This window comes from Teleopsis dalmanni, chromosome X (genome assembly GCF_002237135.1).
Source record: "Teleopsis dalmanni isolate 2A chromosome X, ASM223713v2, whole genome shotgun sequence".
Classification (NCBI taxonomy): Eukaryota; Metazoa; Arthropoda; class Insecta; order Diptera; family Diopsidae; genus Teleopsis; species Teleopsis dalmanni.
This window is the reverse complement of record NC_051848.1, coordinates 6559108-6580674: the sequence shown is the minus strand read 5'-3', so window position 1 is coordinate 6580674 and position 21567 is coordinate 6559108. Positions and strand designations below refer to the sequence as shown.

The following is a 21567-nucleotide window of genomic DNA, read 5'->3' as shown; positions in this document are numbered from 1 at the left end:
TTAATATTATTTGTACTACATGCAATTTCTCGACAAACTCGGATTACCTTAGATCGACTAACCGATTGTAATATATCATTAATTAAATTATTATATATAGCTATATATATACATATATAGCTGGGATGTTGGGATCTAACAACCAATAGAAAGAATCAAACATATTTAAATACTGTGAATAAAATATTCTGCAAAATATATAACATTTTTATCTACAAAGTTGAAAATAGACTTATATAAATGAATTAATTAGATCTAGTGCAAGGGTCTGTTACATTTATGTTACATTAGATGTTGCACTGTTTATAGGCCACATCCAAATTTAATTTATTATTAACTTTACGAAAAATACTACGGTCTAATAGTGAGGTATAGAAACTACAGTTCCACCTTTCCATCTTTTATTAGTACATGTTATTACAAGCTCTACTTATAATTCCAGATACAACACGACTTAAGCTTTCTTTGATGAAATTTATGTTTTTATTAGCAGCATATTTCTTTAATATAAATATAATCTACTTTTCTTAAAATAATATCGGACACTACATAATTTATATATCTAACAGATAACTTATATATCTAACCTAACAGATGTAGGTTATTCATTTTCATATATCATGGATATATCCACATCTATTGCAATGTAGCTAACATCAGTGAGGTCGAATATAAATATAGACGAACAGCCTCTGCGACAGACGCAGTACATTCTTTTAGACCAAAATTGCAAATCAACAAAGTTGACTTCAGTTTATATCTCTCCCATTCCCCAACCCATTCTTGTTCCGAAATAATCCCTACTCTCTAACACTAGTATTATCTATCCACATTGTAATCCATATATTCGTCTTTTATTTTAGCTTCTTTTCAGATTCTTGCGGGCTACAACAACAACAAGAACGTTTACTAGCGAATCAATATACGTGTACTTCCGGTCTCTCTAGTATTTCTCACTTGATTTAATTTATTTTATTTTAGTTTAATTTAATTTTTTTTTTAGTTAAGTTTATTTAATTTAATATAATTTATATTAGTTTGATTTAATTTAATTTGATTTATTTGTATTTATTTAAATTTAATTTAATTTTATTTATTTTATTTAATTTATTTTATCTTAATTTAATTTAAGTTAATTTAATTTCATTTATTTTATTTTATTTTATTTATTTTAAATTAATTTAATTTTATTCAATATATTTAAATTAAATTGAATTAAGTTAATTTAATTTGATTTAGTTTATTTGAATTTCATTTTGTTTTATTTTATTTTTTAATAATATGATATTAAATTATTAATTAATTTAATTGAAACTAATTTAATTTATTTAAATTTAATTTAATTTAATTTAGTTTTATTTCATATTATGTTAATTAATTAATAATTTTTTTTGTTTTTTTATTATTATTTAGCTATTTATTATTTAACTATTGATCAATTAGCCCGTAAAAAAACAAAATTATTGTTAAAAATTTTTGCTCATTAATACAATAAATTATTAAAACAATAAATTATGTTATTTAATTTGATTTAATTTAATTTGGATTAATTTAATTTAATTTATTTTAATTTATTTTAATTTAATTTAATTCATTTTATTTGAATATAATTTAATTTAATTTATTTGAATACATTTTAATTTAATTTTATTTAATGTTATATAATTTATTTTAATTTAGTTTAAATTAAATTTAATTTAATTTATTTGAATTTAATTTGATTTATTTTATTTTAATTTTATTTTATTTATTGCACATCGAAAATATATGTATATGTATATATATGTATACTTACAAATATACAATAAATACATACAAAAATCTTATATAATTTTCTTATAAAACCAATTCTACGTTTTTGTTGCCGGATTAATTTACTCTAGAATTTAAAAAGATATATATGAAAAAAAAATTTTTTTTATATTTTCTACTTCCTATTACAATATTATTTCAAAGCAAAAATAATTTTTTTATTGGCAATCTTTTGTGTTAAAAAACATATCTGTCATCCCGCAGTGTTCGAGATTTCACTTGCCTTAAACCGTCCCTGTGAAAATCGTTTTTTATTCACACAAATTCTTTCTCTGTACTCTCCTTTGACATATTATGTCGTGAAATGCCTAGGGTGGATTAGTTTATCTTTTACTTTGCAATATTGAATGCGACTTAGGCAATTATTGTCACCATTCATTCTCCATAATAGTTGTTGTTGAGTTTTTTTTTTTTTGTTTTGTAGATAATAGAATTTTTTTAAGTTTCAAAAAATATATTTTTTAAAATAATTGTTTTTTTTTTTGTTTTGTAGGCTATTACAGTTAGAATTGTTTACGGAAGATTTGAAAAATGAAAAATGACATGCAAAATTAATGTTTGAATTAAATTCTTGTCGAACACTTATTGACTGAGCTTGATTTTCCAATAAAATCATTCAAAATTTTTATCCCCTTTTGAAATAATTTTGGTTGGTCAACAACATTTACCGCCAACTGACAGCCGAACTTTACCAGCCGCTCCTCCTCTTCCACAATTACTTGCTAGTTGAGTATGCTACTAATATTTTTATCCAACAGCAGCAGCAGCTGTTGTTGTTGTTGCTGTTGTTGTTGCTTTTGCTATTGTCGTTACTATTAATGTTGTTATTATTGTTGTTGTTGTTGGTATTGCTGTTGCTGTTGCTGGTATGCTTGTTCAAATCGTTGTTGCTTTTAACTATTTATAAGAGAATATTTATAAGCGTGTTGTGTTGTGTTGTGTTGTGCGCTTAATACAACATTTCCAATACCTCAATCAATTTAACTTGATTGCAACAGTTGGGATGATACACGATTGTTGATTAATTATATACCACTCAAACCAGCAACATTCAAACGAAGGTAAGCATACATATGTATGTATGTATGTATGTATGTATGCAAAGACACAAAAATCAAAATCAAAATCCCAACAAACAGGGAATGCAAAACAATAACCAACAATGAGCGGTAACAGAAAACTACTACAGCACTCTGACAACAGCCAATAAGAACATTCATCCAACTGTAACAATGCGAGCACTAGCGAAAATTTCTGCGTGCCTAATACAAAAATTGTAGGATTCGACCAACACAAAATTTTCGAAATTCATTTTTGGTTGCGCTATACTGGCACCAACCAGCACAACCAATAAACTAAAGCAACAACTCGTCTGACGCTGGCATTGCTATTTTCCATTCAATGCAATCAACCAATCTTGCGTCGACGTACAAGATTGGTACGTTTAATAAAATGGGAAAATGTGTATGGCAGAAAATTTAACAGCGAAACAACAACAAATGCAACACAAAAGTAACGCACAGACAATCAAACACGTTCCAAAAAAGTGTTGTACAGTTTGAAGTGAAAACCGCAAACGTCGATGCTCACTTTATGCCGAACGTTGTCGTTGTCGTTGTCGTTGGTATTGCTTTCTGAAAACGCTTGGCGCCTATTCAAAATATCGGTAACGGTGTGCAGCCAAACTTTATGCGATTTCACTCCGAACATTGTTTGTTATAACGTAAGAAAGAAATGTTGTCTAAATAAAAATCGTTCGTGTGTAGTTGCAGCCTGCGACGATGACGACGACAGCGACCGTTGCTATCATACTTAAGAAAGTGGTATAACATATTTTCGATTTGATTTGATTTGATTGCTGGCTGCTACGAAAGACGGTGCTGCTATGCGCTATGTTTGACATAAAGCAAAAAATGTATTTATTTATTAACAGACAACGCAGCACCGCAGCCAGCGTAAAACAAAAAATTGACGAAAGTTTTTTTTTGTTAACATTTTGCTTCTTTCTTGGTTTGTTTTATTTATACAGTATTTTACTCAGTGGCGTAACTACAGGGAAGCAACTGGAAGCAACGCTTTCGGGCCCCCGAATTTAGGGGGCCCCACTATAAATTTTTGTATTCATTGTATTTCTTTTTAATAAATTCTCAAAAGTGGGACGAAACGTTTTTTGTTGGAATAACTTCATATTGCATTTTATAAAAGATACGTAAATTTTAAATTTAAAGTACATAATATGTATGTACTTCAAATAAAATATTAAACCTATTTATGAAATAAAAAAGTTTTTCTAAGAAAAATATGTGTCTTGATCGAGAGTTTATATGGAAGCTATATCTAAATTTAAACCCATTTGAAAATAATTTTGTACGTTGTCTTTTGCAAATATCAGTACTGTATACACCATATTCCATTTGAATACCTTTATTAAAAACGGAGAAACCTTATATCCGATTGTTAAGTTTATATCACAGCTACAAGAAATAGACGTCCAATTTCAATCAAATCAAATGGTGAACAGGGTGCGCTCCCGAAAAGTATGTGTATAAAGTTTTATTCGAAGAGTTCAAAAGCTGAGAGAGTAGTTTGAACTGTAAAAGTATACTGATATATACTTAATGGTATTTCCGAAGTTTCCTTTAATGCGTTACGAAAATCTTGACAAACCTTATATACCCTTTTTACATTTTTTCGTGTAAAGAGTATAAAAACGAGGGGCCCCTTAGTATGTTGGTAGGGGCCCCTTAGTTAGAATTTGCTTACAGGCCTAAAAAATGTAGTTACGCCACTGATTTTACTTGAATTTTAAAGTCATGCCGCGAATATGTACATACGTATTTTTCAAGACCAACCAAATTTAATACTGTGACAATACAAAAAAAAATTAAAATTTAAAAAAAAAAACTGACAAATTTAATTCCTTATGACTGGTATAAAATTTGAAACCAGTTAAAAACGGTCTTCATTTTTATGTTTACGTATAAGCGTACATGCAGGCATACACACATTCAACCTTGAATTCAAGGCATTTATCATCATAGAATTCACACCACACACTACACTATCCCACTCAATGGCAAACAAAGTAAACAGTCAATATGTGTACAACACAAATGTACTCCAGATGCAATTTGTTAAACGTGTGCGTAAAGAGCAACAATATCTATATTCCTTAACAAAAGCATATATATTCATGCTCTTTCTTCGCACACGATATTGTATCTACAGAGCATTCAGTAGGAAGTATTGTGTTCCAAATACAAATTTCTATTTTTAAATTACCGCACCATATGAACACATGCTATTTACGTTTTAAAATTTCTGTTGGCCTGGTAAAATACGAAGGCAAGTGTTTCACTTTTATCTTGCACAATTTTGTATGAGACAACAAGTCTGTGTTGTTGTCGTTATCGTCGCTGACACTGACGCCGACGTCGTGCACAAATAAATTAAAAACATTTGCCATTCAGCATTCAGCTGTTTATTTGTATATTTTTATTATGTGTGGTATGGTGTTTATCATCGGCAAGCACATTGACTGTGTCATTGAACTACACACAAGAAATACACTTTTAATAAGTGTATTGCAGATTGAGGGCATTGAACTGCCAAAAATTAAAAAAGTAGGTTAAATGAAGTGTGGTAGGTAAGGTAGCCCAAGAAAGTTCACTTTGCACTGGCTTTCGCTATGTATAACAAGCGGAAGAAGCAGAAAAAATATTTGTTTTGTACAGAAAGAAGTGGAAAGCTTTTTTAATGCTTTAAAGTTTAACTTGTAAAGAAATTGCACGAAAGTGATTTTAAAGTCATATTAACTTAATTTAATTCACAAAATTAAGTTAATAATAATATATACAAAAATATATTTTGAGCCTTAGACGGATATTAGCTAAAAAAAGGTTTTAAACATTTTTGAATATCGTTTTTCTCATCCATAGACTTATATACATATATTAAAATTGGAATACCGTCGGTAGTTATAGTCAGATTAAGCAATACTAATTATTTAATTAGAAACCCGATTTTATTATATTTGTTACGCGATAATCCTTAAACAATTGACTAACTAACACTAATCTAATATGTTAATGCAAATATATTATTGACGATTACGCATTAACCCTAAAACACTTTCTGCAATAACACTAACCAGCAGAAGAACGCACTAACCTACATATATATGCATATAGAAAAAATAATATATGTTAAGATTTATTAAAAAAAAATAACATATATGTAGTAAAAAACTGTATCATATGATATATAGTAACTTTAAATGTATTTTTAGTAAATAATTGTTTTAACTTGAACTTTTAAAAACGTCAATCCAATTATTAACACAAGGGCTTAAGAGTCCTTCTGGTCTGCATACAACCCTAATCCGTGTTATTACAACAGGTTATTACTTTAGTTTAAGTTTGGGGTACAAGGTAGCAACTCCAATCTAATCTAACCGAGCATTTTCACATGGGCAAGTAGAATATGGGGTGGTATACCAGCCTCGTTCCAGCTTAAGAGTGTAATCATAGTAATATTTCACAAGAAGGAGATATCCAAGGATCACATGGATCGATATTTCAGCCTAGTTCCCCTTTAAGAGTATAACCAAAGAAATGCTTCACAAGAAAATATACAAGTTAGATATTGAACGATGTGGCACCTACGCTCCCCCTAAGTATAAACTCAAGGTAATAATTCACAAGAACAAGATAACCAAAGAATTAATGTAATATCCAAGCAGTACCATATTGTCCAGTTATTAAAACCAAATTCCCTAATTTTAGTGCAGTGACCTCTCTTTTAATAATAAATGTGAAAGAAATCTATCAATTTAAATTATTTAATTGGAATTATCGTTTTGTCACTTGTAGTTGTTTCTTTTTATTATTTAAATCAGGGCTGTCCAAAGCACGGCCCGCAGTTAAGGTGAGCAGCAAATTATGATATAATTTAAAAAAAAATTGAGTGAGGCTAAACGTAGGAAAATTTATTTAGTTTAATTTGAGTTTATTTTAATTTGATTAGCAATGAAACTTTCAATCAGGGTTTGTCGTATTAGTGAATGTAACTTATTTACTTCGGATATCGGATATCGCCGTCGTGCAGAGTTGGTCTAGCTCCGCCACTGATTGCAAAATATGTATAATGATTATTATAGACATAAAAGTTAAACAAAAGATTATTTAAAAAAAACGCGAATTGTGTATTAAATATTTAGCATTTAAAAGTTATTAAATGAGTCTAAAAATCATTTACATGAAATGCACTTTAACTGTCATGACCTACCAATTCTAATTACTTGTCATTAAATCATTATTATTATTAATATTATTATTATTATTAATATTATTATCATTATTATTATTATTAATATTATTATTATTATTATTATTATTATTATTATTATTATTATTATTATTATTATTATTATTATTATTATTATTATTATTATTATTATTATTATTATTATTATTATTATTATTTTCAATATCGTATTATAATTATTTTAATTGACAGAACGAAGAACCTAGCAGTTCAGTTTCTTATTCTTAATTAACTTTAAAATTAATTTTAATGTTAACTTGCAAATAATTAAACAAAATAAATTTTAATTAAGACCGTTTTTTAAGACAATTATAGAACAATTATTCTTGAGACAATATTTTTGACGGTGTAACATTTTTTCGCGCCAATATAAACAATAGCATTCACATACTTGGTGTTGGCAGTGAAATTTAAATCAACTTAATTGCTGTGAAATAAACAATAATATCAAATATATTACTTAAAATTTAATATTTTTAAATTCAAAACTAAAAAAAACAAGCATAACCAAATTTTTTCTTAATAAAAAAGACGCTAACAAATCACTTAAGATAAATAATAAAATTTAAAGAAATGACAAAACAAACACACACACGCACACGCAGATCATAAATACAGCAGTACTTTGAAGCAATTTCTGTCGGACATAAATTAATATTAATTTTTTGTGATTTTTGTGATTTTTGTGAAATGAGAAGTGTTTCGGCTAACAAATTTCGCTGATAACCTGGTGGATTTAAAGCAAGTAATATTGCACTAGGTAAGTTTCGTATTTTATAATATAATAAATAATCTTATCGCGCAAAAAAATAGATTAATTTAAAAATAAGTAAAAAGTGCAAATAAACAAAAAAATACAAACAAATGCAAAAAAAACCAAACTTAAGAAAATAATAAATGCGAGTTTGTAAAAACAATAAAAAATGAAGTTGACGTTGACGTTGACGTTGACGTTGTGTCTACGCTATAAGTTTCTTTGTCCCAACACAGTGGCAATGCAAGATAATTTGTGTAGAAGTGCTGCTGTTTTTGCTGAGTTCCCAGTGCAAAAAATCAGTTTCTTTTTCTAAATTCACAATGTTGATCAACTTTTTCAGATTTTGTGAACGTACTGTTATTATACATTTATTCAAAAACCGTACAGTAGAGGAACTAATTTATTTTTTAGACAAAATTTCCTTAAGTCATAACCGAAACAAAAAATAATTCCTGAAACACAATTTCTTTACTTTGTTCAATGTTTTTTTTTCATTTCGGTCATATGGTGTGTGTATTCGATAAGTGATTTTTTTTTGCAAGACATTTGTTGTTGGTAAAGTGTTGTGAATTGTCAAGTATAGTTGTTGCAAATTTTGACATAAAAATTGAAAGTTTCTTTAAGCTCCCTCCCTTCACCTGTGGCTGCCACCGAAGAAATGAATAATTTTGTTTAAATTAAAAAATCTTTACTCAAAAAATTATTGTTTTCATTTATTAATATTTTTAAAATAATATTTTTATTATCAGTATAAACAGAATGTGATGTTTGTCTGCTATGATGTTAGTTGCTCGAACATGCGAAGTAATAATCTAATTTCATTATACGTACATTTCTTAAAGGTGGACTTAAAAGTGTATATGGGATTGCTTCTGCTTCCATTCGAATGAAACCGAACAGTTATAATCAAATAATATACCTTAGTAATCAATAATATACCTCAATGTTATTATAAAAGAGACAAAAAAAAAACAGAGAGAGATAATATTTTTCCAAGACCGACCGGGTCTACGTTTCGGAGACACTCCGAAAGTTCAACAACCAAATGTGGTTCACCAAACCCAAAGGGACTACACAAGCAAATTCCTGTGAGTTACAATGACAAGAGCCACATAGTTTTAAAATAAGTAAGAAAAGAGATGCTTTTTTTTACTTAAAACCATATAGAACTCCAGTTAGTTATATATCCACCGGAACAAAAATTTTTTTTGTTCAGCACATATATAAAAGCGGTTCTGTTTTTATGGATGTTCTTTACTTAATTCTGTTTGTGGGCCTCACGTTATGCCTCACTTATCGGTAATTAAATGCGTGAAATTTATGGAGTGCTGGTGTTATTTATGCGATGATGGATCTAATGTTCTTGTAGCTTCCAGTGACCACTGGTAGGTGATCACATCAATTATTGATAATAGATGTATCGTTAATAACAACGATAAATCATAATACATTGGTTATTTGTACATTGGTTTAATTTAGTGGTGGCTTCGGCTCCTCCCTTCGCTACGTGACAGTTATTGTAGTGGAGTTTTCAAGATTCTCGGTTGCCCTGGTGCAACAGCCATAACTCAGAGGAGAAAAATAGAATAAATACTAAGACATGCATATAAGAATACAGGAATACAAAATCATTTTTATCACAAGATATTTATATCTAAAGTATAACATTAGCATAATAGTTGAAGAGCTAACATAAACATTTTCTATTTAATACGTATAGAAATTACAATCATAACATAATACATTTAACTAACGATCCACTAATAATACAATATTTGGCTGTTTTCGAATATTATGTACACTCAATCTCCAACTCAATTATGTACACTCATATCAATTACTTCTCAATATTCGGTTGATATCATGATATGATATGTCATGTATTTTATATTATACCTTTCTGTAAATTTTTAATTAGTAGATTAATAATTAAAAAAAAAACTAATATCACTGTTTCTCTTATAATTGAATCATGGACTAGAGTACGCAAATTACTACATTTGATGTCCAGCCATCAGGATCATCCAGCACTGAATTAAACAATATCAATATTTAAGCAAAAGTTTTAAAATTGATTCCAAACTACATATATGAGAGTACTTTTAAAAATATTAAAGCTTAAAAATATTTTTTGTGATGTTAATTAAAAATATTTTCATAGTTTTTCCTTTTACAAACAATATCGTATTGTTCAATTCATATTAAGAAAAACAAAAATTTTATTTTTTCATTAATGAAGACCTCAAGTAAAATACGTACCGGAAAAGCTCTGGCCCCGAAGCGTAAACCCAAGAATAACTCAGTTGGGCGTCCTAAACTGGATAAAGAAAAAAAACACGCTTCGGCCCAGAAGCGTAAAAAGAAAAACCCAGTTGCGTCCTAAACTGGATAAGAATGAAAAACCCAGCAAAGTAAGTGCTAAAACTATAATTTATTGATAAAATTAAAATTAAAAAAAAATACTCTGAATCCTTGATGAAGTACAATAGATCTCTTAGTCTCAGTGCAAAATTCTATAACTAAATAATAAAAAAATAATCTTATATTTGTTATACATTTATAATTTTTTTTTTTTGTAGTGAGGAGGTGATATGCTTTATGCACCGTCAAACCAATCGTCACCGGAATGGTGTGTCCAACTTCTAATTTGTAGTATATAAACTAAAACATCCCCTCTTCTTCTGCGGGATTTCTCTCGGGACCCGGGACTGCTCTCGCATTACTTTAGGTAGAATTCCTTATAAGTTAGCCACATATGCCATATTCTTCTCGTAAAACCTGTATCCAGGCTCCCAATTCTAATCCGAGTTAGAAAGTCATCAAATTGTTCTTCGTTTTAGATTAGTTTGTGTCTAGATTTTTCTTCTTTTCCCTTTGTACATTTCCGATGAGTTTTGTCATTTTGTTCCAATTTTTTGCTCGTTATGTCATTTTTTCTACGATATTCTCGACTGTGAAGTGACCTACATATTCTGCAAGTAGTGTTCTTTCTCCATGCCATCTTTCACAGTTAAAGAAAGTATACTCAGCACTGTCCTCGATTATACATTTATAATAGTTACTATGCGAGTATAAAATTAAAACATTTAACGTTGAAAATGTTATGCAGAGATTTTTTAAAGAAATTTTTAACTATAAGTGTAAATGTATGTACTGGTAAGGGTACTAATACTGCCCTTTTAAAGCTTTAGTCTTCTGTTTTTACAACAAACAGTGAGTTCTGATGTTTGTCATACTCTGCATAAGCATAACCACTTGTTTCTGTGTAAATCTACAACTTAAAATGATATTCAAAACGAGATCTGGTGGTTGCCATGTTCTGTTTAAGCATAACCCACTTATTCCATATATAAACTATAACTATGTATTAAAATGAAAACAAATATAATATAAGAATAATGTTGTCTAGTGCATCCTCAAATTTTGTTACAATTGTCCTTAAATTCTGTTACAATTGTACTCTTCGTAAGGCACAAATTAAGACCTTTATATTTTCATCCATAAGAATCACGCATGACGATGGTGCGGGTATTGTAAAGTAAAATTCGATTTTGAAAGGAAGTTTTATAAATGTCAGCTGCACATTTGATATGCCTTGATGGGAGTAGTAGGCGTGTATCACATCTATTGTACTATACATAATCATGCCTTATTATTAGATATCTTATTTTGGCGAGAATCTGGTACTACATGTCATTCAAGTACTGAAAAAAAGTCGTTTTAATTATCATCCGAAATGTGATGATGATGGTATGCATAATAACAACATAAGTTGGTAACTATTGTAATTTTAATTAATAGAAATTAATATTTTGTGAGCTCATCATCATCATCGATATGGAACTATTAGTGCGAGATGAAAACATGTGCGATTTAATTATTTTAGTTAATAATATTGAGGGCTTCTGAGCATCTTCAGCACTTCTGAAGATGTGGACTTGTTCAATAATTAATTTTTTTTATGTGTAATTACACAGGTAAACACTATATTTTTTATTAATTTGTGCCCACAATTATTCGCTTTACATAATTTCAATTAATTTATTAAAGTTTATATTCTTGTTACGTTTTTTTAATAATTTAATATTCAATATCCATAGAAAATTAGTTTTAAATATATTTGTATCAGAAAGCATACGTTCTAATAAAAAACACTTCAAATGATATTAGCTTATGATATATATTTCACTGCACTAATCACAAATCAAGTAAACCATTATTTGATTAACTAAAACTTTCTCAAAACATGAAATTTAAGAAGAAATTAACATTTTCTCACAAAATACTTAGCAATATATATTTTTTTCGATTATTTAGACCTTTATATGAATAAAGTTCTATTGAAATTAAAAGAAAATGTTCGTTTCGAACATATCTAAAACATTTTGCATACTCTCACGATTTTCAAAATTTTATCTTCTAGTTCCTCATCTATTTTTACTTTAGGTTAAGGTAATCTATTTACTCTGCATCATATGCAAGAAAATTGAAAAACATTGGTTTGAACTGTGATGTGTGTGACACAATAAAAATCAATTTTATCACGATATGACCATGAGAGAGAAATGCTCATAGATAAAATACTTACTTGATTAGTATCTACTATATCCAATTAAGTGCTATCTCTACATTTCTAGTTCGACATTTCTCTCGCTCCAAATTTTTCGAACATATTTGGATGAATTCTTGTATTCATATAAAAATTAAAAACTAAAACGATGTTTTTAAGAAATTTAATAGTTCCTAAAAATGAGAAAGTAAGACTTATATATTACACTATTAGCTATTAGCATAGCTATATTAATCTTAATATAATTTATTTTTTTAATTTATTTTTTACAGAAAATAGTTTGTAATCTAGCAATTTAAGAATTTTTCTGAAGACCAAAACCTACTTAAGGTTATTGATACATTCTTACAACGTCAATTGGTATTTTCATATAACATAAAAACTTTTATCTAAACATCATAATTTACAAAATTATTAATATTTGTCGGTATTGTTTATTCCTAGCTTTGAAAGACGATAGCTTAAAGACCCATGTTAAGCTAAGAAATCAGTTATTAATCATACTTCAGATCTATTTATTTAGAAATTTATTAACATTTTTATTGTGACATTTGGCTTGAGTAGAGATCTCGTAGAAAAAATCGGGTTGTGTGAAGAAAATCTCGTCGGCCTTCTTCATTAGCTTTGTGTGAGTATTTTTCATTTTCCTTCACACAAAATATTTCAATCATTAATAAAAGATATAAAATAATTCCTATATGGAATCAAATATAGCATATCAAAAAAGTACTGAAAGTATGAAGTTTTCCAAATTCTGACCGAAACTACAATAAACTGAGTGTGGAACCTAGCCTATAATACAGCGTATCGAACCACTGAACCGAATGACTTCAAAATTTTTAAAAGTTGTAAGTTTTTTGAATGAAGATTTTTTTTTCACATAGACGTTATTTTGATGCTATGTAACTTGTTTTAATTTGAAAATTAATATACTGTATTTTTCCTTTCTTGAATCAAATATTAATTTCTATTAGAGCTTAAATATTATGTACAAGGAGTTATTTCATATATGAGTTTTTCACACTAATCGACGCTATCAGCAAAATAGTACTTTATTTGTTTCCCGGACTATCGTTCCACATTTCTAAAATGCATGTGATTTATCTGTCTATAGGTTCAAACTAAAACTTAAAATTTTATTCGTGCTGATCACAGCTTCTAGCGCTTTGATGTTCGAATATATTTGCATTCGAACACAACGAACCGCTCGAAAATTCACAAATGTATTTTCATAAAAAAAAAATCTAAAGTTTATACAGACATACTGTCCGATTAGCTCGAATATAGTCGAGCAGCTCAGACATATTCGAATATTAAGAGTATTTAACCTAAATATTCGAATTTGAATATGCTCGAGCTATTTGAAAATCTCAAGTACAAGTTCATATTGTTAGTATTATTTTGTTTAAAATATAATTGATTTCAATTAATATGTCATTTATTTTATTTTATTAATCTAAGACAGGGCTGTCCAGACTAGATGCGATCGCGGTCCAATACAACTCACTGTACAGATTGAAGGGCCGCAGAAACAAATACGTGTACATACGTTAATAGTTGTTTTCGACAAAAATAAAAATACGATTATAATATTAAATATAGTTTTATTAATATAAAAATAAACTAATGTGGTTTTACCAGTACACCAAAAGAAAATTAAAATCATGTCACAGGCCGCACTACATTAGCCGCGGAATCACCAGCTTAGTACGTTACTGCTGGCTTGGTTGTGCCATCCAGCATCAAGATCACCAGTTTAGCACTTTGGTTGGTTGGTTGGTTGCAATGGCAGGCCATTAGATAATTTCCATATACTTCAATTAGGGATTTTTTACTACCACATTCCTCGCAAGAACTCTAGTATAGAACGACTAAACGACTAAATTCATCCCTGATCTGGGATATATATTTAATTAGAGCAAATTAATTTTGAATTTAATTGAATTCTGAAAATACACTATACACTGTAAAAATATGTAGCGCAACATTATCGGTTGTGTATATAGTGCTAATATTCATTGAGAATATTTCTATCGTAGACAAATTTTCTTTCTACCATTACTCTCGGAGTAAAAATGCCACTAAGAATTATCACAACTACTGAACATAGCGTTTATGAGGAACTATATTATTTCGATATTATAGGCGCATAGTTTTTATTGAGTAAATATTTGTTTAAAAACAAACAGAAGGAATAGTTCTCACACACTTCAAAGAGACTTGTTAGTTTGACAAAATGGATTCAACGAGGAATTGTGTTTCCGAAACAAATGTCATTTAAAGATTTTTGGTGGCATATAGTCCGCTGTTGTATACCAAAAAGATAACACCAATGTTGTGATAGTAAAATTCATAATTATATTTATTCTAAATACAAAAAAAAAAAAAAGAAAAAAAATATTTGTTAAAAACAACATTAAATATGTTTACAAAGGTGCGTTAAAATCAAATGAAATTTGTATAAAATTATGGCTTATATGTAATTCATAAAACGGGCGACATCTAAGCGTGAAACAGATCAAATTTTTTAATTATAATTAATTTAAAAAATAATATTAACTATTTTAAAAAAAAACATGTAAACATAAATATATTATATAATTTATATAGTCTCTCAGTATAAAAAACATGAATTCTAAATTTGTTTTTTGAATGCAACGTGCACTGATAGATTTCAAAAACAACCACAACCACTTTCAAAATAAAATAGAGAGAAAGCACGCTCCACGAAATTTTTTTATTTATAGTGAAAATAAGTAAATCTTATATATATAAAAAAAGAATAAAAATAAATTAATGAAACATTAGGAGTCGTACAAAACATGGGTTGCCAAAATTAAAATAAATAATAAAATACCATAACATTTTCATATAAAATAAAATTATAGTTTAATCCATCTGCGCTCCATAGAATTTGGAATAGTGCAATTAGTGTGAGAATAGTACAGAATAGAATTGGCCTTCGATAACATGACTTTCACTTAAGTGAATATGTTATATATTCACTTATGTGCTATTGTACGGAAGGACTGTTATGTCTTATAGTATAAATTGAATGGGTTATTTTTCAAGGCAATTTCATTATTAATTAAATCTACTACAAGATTTAATCTCGAGGACTGAAGCGACCTTTTGATAATATAGCAATAGAGAAAATTGACTCGAATTAGAATTAATGTTACCCAATATTCAGTTAGATATAAAGTGATATTTGATATAGTGATTACGTTTAACATATTTATCTATTTATTTCCTTACTCCTACCATATTTCATCATTCTCTTTAATGCAATTCTTTTCATCCAAATATACGAATATTTTTCAAGTTAAAGTGGACTACAACACAACGGCAACAGTACAAACATAGCCTATTTATATGATAAAAGTTAATTCCAATTCCATTATTTAGTTTAAATCGGCATTCACACGATATGTATGCTGATTACAATCCGCAATAAACTACTTGAGAGAAATTTACGGATAAGAAAATACATAATTCAATGTGATATTGAAAACTCGGTACACCAGAAATTTTAAAAGTTCTGCCTAATGACAATGGAATACAAACAAAAAAAACAGTTTTTTTAGTCTATTATTGTAGTCTTAATAGGTTTGAAAAAAACAAACACTTGAACAACTGCGTCAATATAATCCATAACAGCAGTTAATGAAGATTAACACATGATTTATGAATACTCTTAGCAGATTACTATTAGTATGCTTGTTCGATCCAATAACGATGTCACTAGCTTAGCAGCTAACAACTGGTTTGCTTGCTCCATCCGATGTAAGAGTCACGTGTTGAGTAACTAACTACTGGCTTCTTTGTTTCATCTGAAGTCAGAGTAACCAGCTAAGCGGTTAACTAGTAGTTTTCTTGTCTGATCCGTTGGCAAAATCACTATCTTAGCAGCTAACTACTGGTTTGTTTGTTCGAACCGTAGTTGGAGTCAGCAGCTTAGCAACTAACTACTAACATGCTTATAATATCCAAAATGGGAGTCACCAGCTAAACGGCTAATTACTAGCTAGCTTATTCTATCCAACGTGAAAGTCACGAATTTAGTAACTAACTATTGCTTTACTTGTTTCATCTAACATCAGACTCACTAACTAAGCAGGTTTGTTTATTCCATCCGTTATCGGAATCACCAGCTTAGTACGTTACTGTTGGCTTGATTGTGCCATCCAGCATCAAGATCATAAATTTAGCACCTTGGTGGGTTGGTTGGTTGCAGTGGCAGGCCATTAGTTAATTTCCATATACCTCAATTAGGGATTTTTAGTACCACATTCCTCGCAAGAACTCTAGTATAGAATGACTAAACGACTAAATTCATCCCGTCAAATTTATATAATTTAATGTCTCTCGTCTTCACCGTAAACTATAAAAGAAGTATCTTTCTAAGAACATTTCAGCACCTTACTACTAGTACGCTTGTTCAATCTGGTATCGAAATCGCAAGCTTAGCTTCTTACTACTAACTTTTCGGATAGTTTCCCTTTCAATTCTATTTCGTGCTATTGACTTATTCTAAATATCAATCTTATTCAGAAGAATTATGAATCTTATTCACCCTGATAGGAGTCTTTCTTAACAAGTAAAAGTAGTTGCTGTTTATTTAACTGTCTTTCACCTTATTATAGTGCTATCTAAAGTTTTAAAAATTTGTCAATATGAATTGGTAAATAACAAGCAAATTGTTTATTACTTAATTATTTAAATTGCTAACAACAGATAAATAGATAAATTATCTTTGTAAATTTTGGAAGATTAAATTGCTTTGTTTTTCTGTGAGATATAATTTTTATTTATATACACCTATAAAAATATAAACTTATATAGCCTAGTAGTGTATAGTGACATCCACAACATTAACATTTTCTCACATCGTCGGTATTATATACTTAGTCTAGCATTAAGGTAGAGAGAACTGAAAGAACTTAAGTCACCTATTTTAATGGACACCTAATACTTTAACATCATTTATTTAAATGAATTAGCAACTACCTGTTAATGACACCGCTTTCCAAGCGTTTCAATATCTCCACTATCCCAATTCTATCCCAACCATATATCTTAAATTGCTGTTCTCACAGACGCAAATTAGTTGTCTCAGAAATTTGTGGATGTCCACAACAACAAAATTTTCATGTTTTTTTATATACATACTAATACTTCTATATATATTATTTTTTTATGTTCCTTTGTTATTATTTTCCAAATATTCATATTCAAGAAAAACATGATAAGTACTGAGATGAAAATTTTTGTCATGTTTTTTAAAATGTTTAAAAAAACAATCTGTGAAACTGAGCGCAAAAAAAAATTTAAAAAATTATTTAAAAAACATGATTTTTATTTTAAAAGTAGCACAGTTGATCTTAAATTAAAAAAAGAAAATAAAGAAGAGGAGAAAAAACATGAACCACCCACGCAAATATTTGTTATTATTTTCACTTAATTTCGATTAAATATATTTTAATTTTAATTATTTTCACCACACATTTTTATTAAGATATTATTAAATTATATGTATGTGTAGAGAAATTAATATTTTAATTTTTTTGAGTAACGAAAACACAGTGTTTTGACTTATTTAAAGTTAATTAAAATAGAAATTGTGGTGTCCTATTAGCCTATTACGAAATTAAATCCCTTAATAATTAGATCTTCAAAAACCACGTAGTATACGGATGGATCTATGAAATTCCTACTTATAGCTGAGATATATATTTTATCTCTTCCTTCTATTTTTTGCTCTATATAAAACTTCTGTCAGTCCAAATTTTTTTTCTGTTCATGGTTTTATTGAATCATTTTGTTTGTGTCAAATAGTCAACTTGTCAACTACTTAGTATGATTAAACAAATTAATTGTTGGTGGTTTTACAAACTAGTAACATTCGCGGCAAGTACTTTATATAGTCCATAACTGATATTATTTCAGTTATTCTTAAAATCAACTAATTTATATAAATTTTAATCCTGGTTTAGTACATATATCATTTCTGAAAATAACAACCCCCAAATCTTTATACATACCATATAAACGATTACACGAGAATATACAAAATGTATATATAAAGAGGTATTCATTTCGTGAACCTGATTTGGCACCATTGTTCCAATGATTGATAGATAGGTAGATAGATTTTAAACGGGTTGTGTACTTGTCACCACGTCACTGCATCCTTTGAGGATTATTTTGACACACCCACTTTAGTTCCATAAACGAGCAGCAATTAAGATGTTGCCTAATTCCGTTATAAGTGAATAGACAGTTGATAAGTACCAAAGACTGAGTCTGGCAAGACTATCACAGTGACACAGAATATGTCTCTTTTGTCGTCTCTTGTAATACCTACGTTCATTAGATGCTTATTTACTCCACAATGTCCAGTGAGAAACCCTGTGACAAGTCGGATGCCATTTTTGTTCAGCATTAGAAGCTTCCTAGTTCTGGCTTTTGAGCGATTCGGCATGAATTCTTTAGCTTGTTTGCAGGCAATAACATTATCTCAATCAGTCTGAGCTGCTCTTTCCAGCCATACATTAATTATTCTTTCCGATGATATACATATATGAAAATGTTTCATGAATCTTGGTAAATAAAGTCAACAAATAGTTAAATTTATATAGAAATGTACATATGCCCATCAAATTAATTTATATTCAAGATAAAAAATTTTAAATATTATAATAATCTATATTATAACAAAACTTTTTGGGTAAAGTGCATTTAAGCTCAAACAAATCCAGAAAATTTAAATTGTTAACTTTGATCAATTGATTTCAATTTCTAATTTTCTTAATTAATTAACGTTTTAATTTAGATGCAAGACAAAGTTCTAAACATCGAAGATTCAAGTAAGCAAGAAGGCAATCGTCGGCTGAGTAGGTTTGTGTGTTTAAGTTTTACTTTTAGTTTTAATTTTATGTTTTGTATTTATTTACATTTTTTTTTTAAATAATTTAATTAATTTACTCATATATCTAATGTTTTTCTTGCAAGAATTCTTTTCAAGTAACCGTCTTGAGGTCTGATATTGGCATTTTAATATAGAAAATAAGCTTCGTTATTGTTATATGCTTGAATAATGTTTACTTAAACAATTTTTTTTAATCTGTTTTTTTTATCTATTCTGGATCAATAAAATTTATTTTTTTTCTCTTTGCTTATCGATATAGACGTTCCTGGCTTACAGACCAACCCAAAGCTTCGCGGCCACCAAAGCGTTTATTTACACCAGAAATAAAGCGTATGCTTAAAGAATGGCTGGTACGGCGACGTGATAATCCGTATCCAAATCGTGAAGAGAAGAAAGAACTTTCGTTGATGACTGGTCTAACCTATACTCAAGTCTGTAATTGGTTTGCAAACTGGCGTCGTAAATTAAAGAATTCAGAACATGAACAAAAAACTTGGGGCCAACTCATAAAGAATTACAATTCAAATGCTCGAGGAAATGTAGAGCAATTCAGCATTTCATCCGAGAACAGCATTTGGGAGGAGGATGGTCATAGTATTGACTTTACTACTAGCGACCAGTCAGATTCTAGTTTAGATGATTTTATTAATGATAGGGTAACAAATGATACTGATAACAATTTCACTCGAAATGACAATACATCGACTAATAGACATCGAGAACCTCAATTAAGAAGTTATTTTTATGAAAACAAATTATCCGAAGAACAACAATATAAAAAATTTAAATTCGACTCTGATTCTAATAAAATAGTAAATACCGCTACAACAAGCTCAATGGTTGGGAATGCTTCAATAAATTACAATTATAAGCATAAGATAATCGCTAAATATATGCGTGATGTTAGTGATGAAAAAACTTGCGATGCAAGTGCTAGCTCTTGCTCGTCAAGTGGTACCGCCTCAACTGATGCTGAACTATCAAAGTGGCTTAAAAGTGCGGAAGAGTATACCCCAAGAAATAATTATTTTATCGACTGGACAAATCGTGGGTAAATAACATTTTTGAAATTGTTTTTATATAAATATAATACACATATCACTTATAAATATCAATTTTTTAGTCAAGCTGCATGCTGTAAACCTGATCAAATAGAAACTAAACCAAAACAGAATGAAGACGATTCCGATAACTTACAGTTGGAAGACATCGTAACAGAGAATTGTTCCCCTTTAGTAACAATTTCCAGCGAAGAGTACAGAGAATACCGCAAAAAATATGACGATGATGAACTATTGGCTGCCGATGCACTAATGATCCTCAGAACTTCCTAATTAGGACTAATTTATCCAATTACTTAACATTGCAAGTTAAACTTTACCATTCCAACAATTAAGAGGAAAATACAATGTAAACAACGTACAAAGATTATTTTTTAAAATTTTTTAAACTTAAATATAGAAAAATACGCAATAAAAATCAAGTAATTGGTTTTTCTACTTAAAGGAAACAATGAATTACCGACTTTATAGGTGCGGTCTTACACTAAAATTAAAAAATTTGCTTAGAGAATCTGATGTATATCGAGAGCTTGAAAAAAATATTTTAATTGATAACAAACCTCATAGGCAAGTTTGTAATTTATTCACAACCTGAAATTGCGGTTGCAGCAGCGCAGGAGCGTAAGTTTGAGCGCAATACCCATCCACATCCCAACCCATGTATTCGTTCTCTGCTGGCTCCCACAACAAGAACCAGGTTCTACTTGCACTTTTCAACAGCTTCCAAACTAAAGTAGTCTAGGCAAATGTATTTGAACTGGGAGTATGATACTCTGAAGCACTAGGCAAAAACGCAACGGACAGCTGCATTCCCTGATAGTCAGGGAACCATCAACGCACTCAATTCGCATTAGGTGACATAGAGTGATCATAGCGTATTTAAATAAGGTGAACATCCTTCCTTAAAACAATTAAATATAGGTTCTTCCGATATAAAGTTAATGTTGAAATCAAATTTCAAAATTTGTGCAATTAAATTGGCAGACAAATTTACAAACTATGTCGATACTTGTACAATGTAAATAATTTCATTGCTCATAGAAACGCAGTTTTATCTCATTAAGAAGAGAAGAAGAAGAGAAACAGAGCATTCTATTCGTATATTAGTATA

The 21567-nt window shown here is 29.0% G+C and overlaps 1 protein-coding gene across 3 annotated transcripts; it reads left to right on the top strand.

Moving 5' to 3' along the window:
* Positions 1-7663: 7663 nt before the first annotated feature.
* LOC119662430 (iroquois-class homeodomain protein irx-1-B) lies at positions 7664-20861 on the top strand. 3 transcript variants are annotated; one of them, XM_038072045.1, is made up of 4 exons: positions 7664-7897; positions 10134-10305; positions 19655-20446; positions 20519-20861. In XM_038072045.1, exons 2-4 carry the CDS (start codon positions 10289-10291, stop codon positions 20727-20729), a joined length of 1020 nt encoding a protein of 339 aa, XP_037927973.1. In that variant the 5' UTR covers positions 7664-7897; positions 10134-10288; the 3' UTR covers positions 20730-20861. The 3 variants fall into 3 exon arrangements, 2 of the variants coding, with proteins under 2 accessions (XP_037927973.1, XP_037927972.1); XM_038072044.1 differs by lacking the exons at positions 7664-7897; positions 10134-10305 and adding an exon at positions 19271-19364; XR_005250776.1 differs by lacking the exons at positions 10134-10305; positions 20519-20861 and having other exon boundaries at positions 19655-19741.
* The last annotated feature ends 706 nt before the right edge of the window (positions 20862-21567 follow it).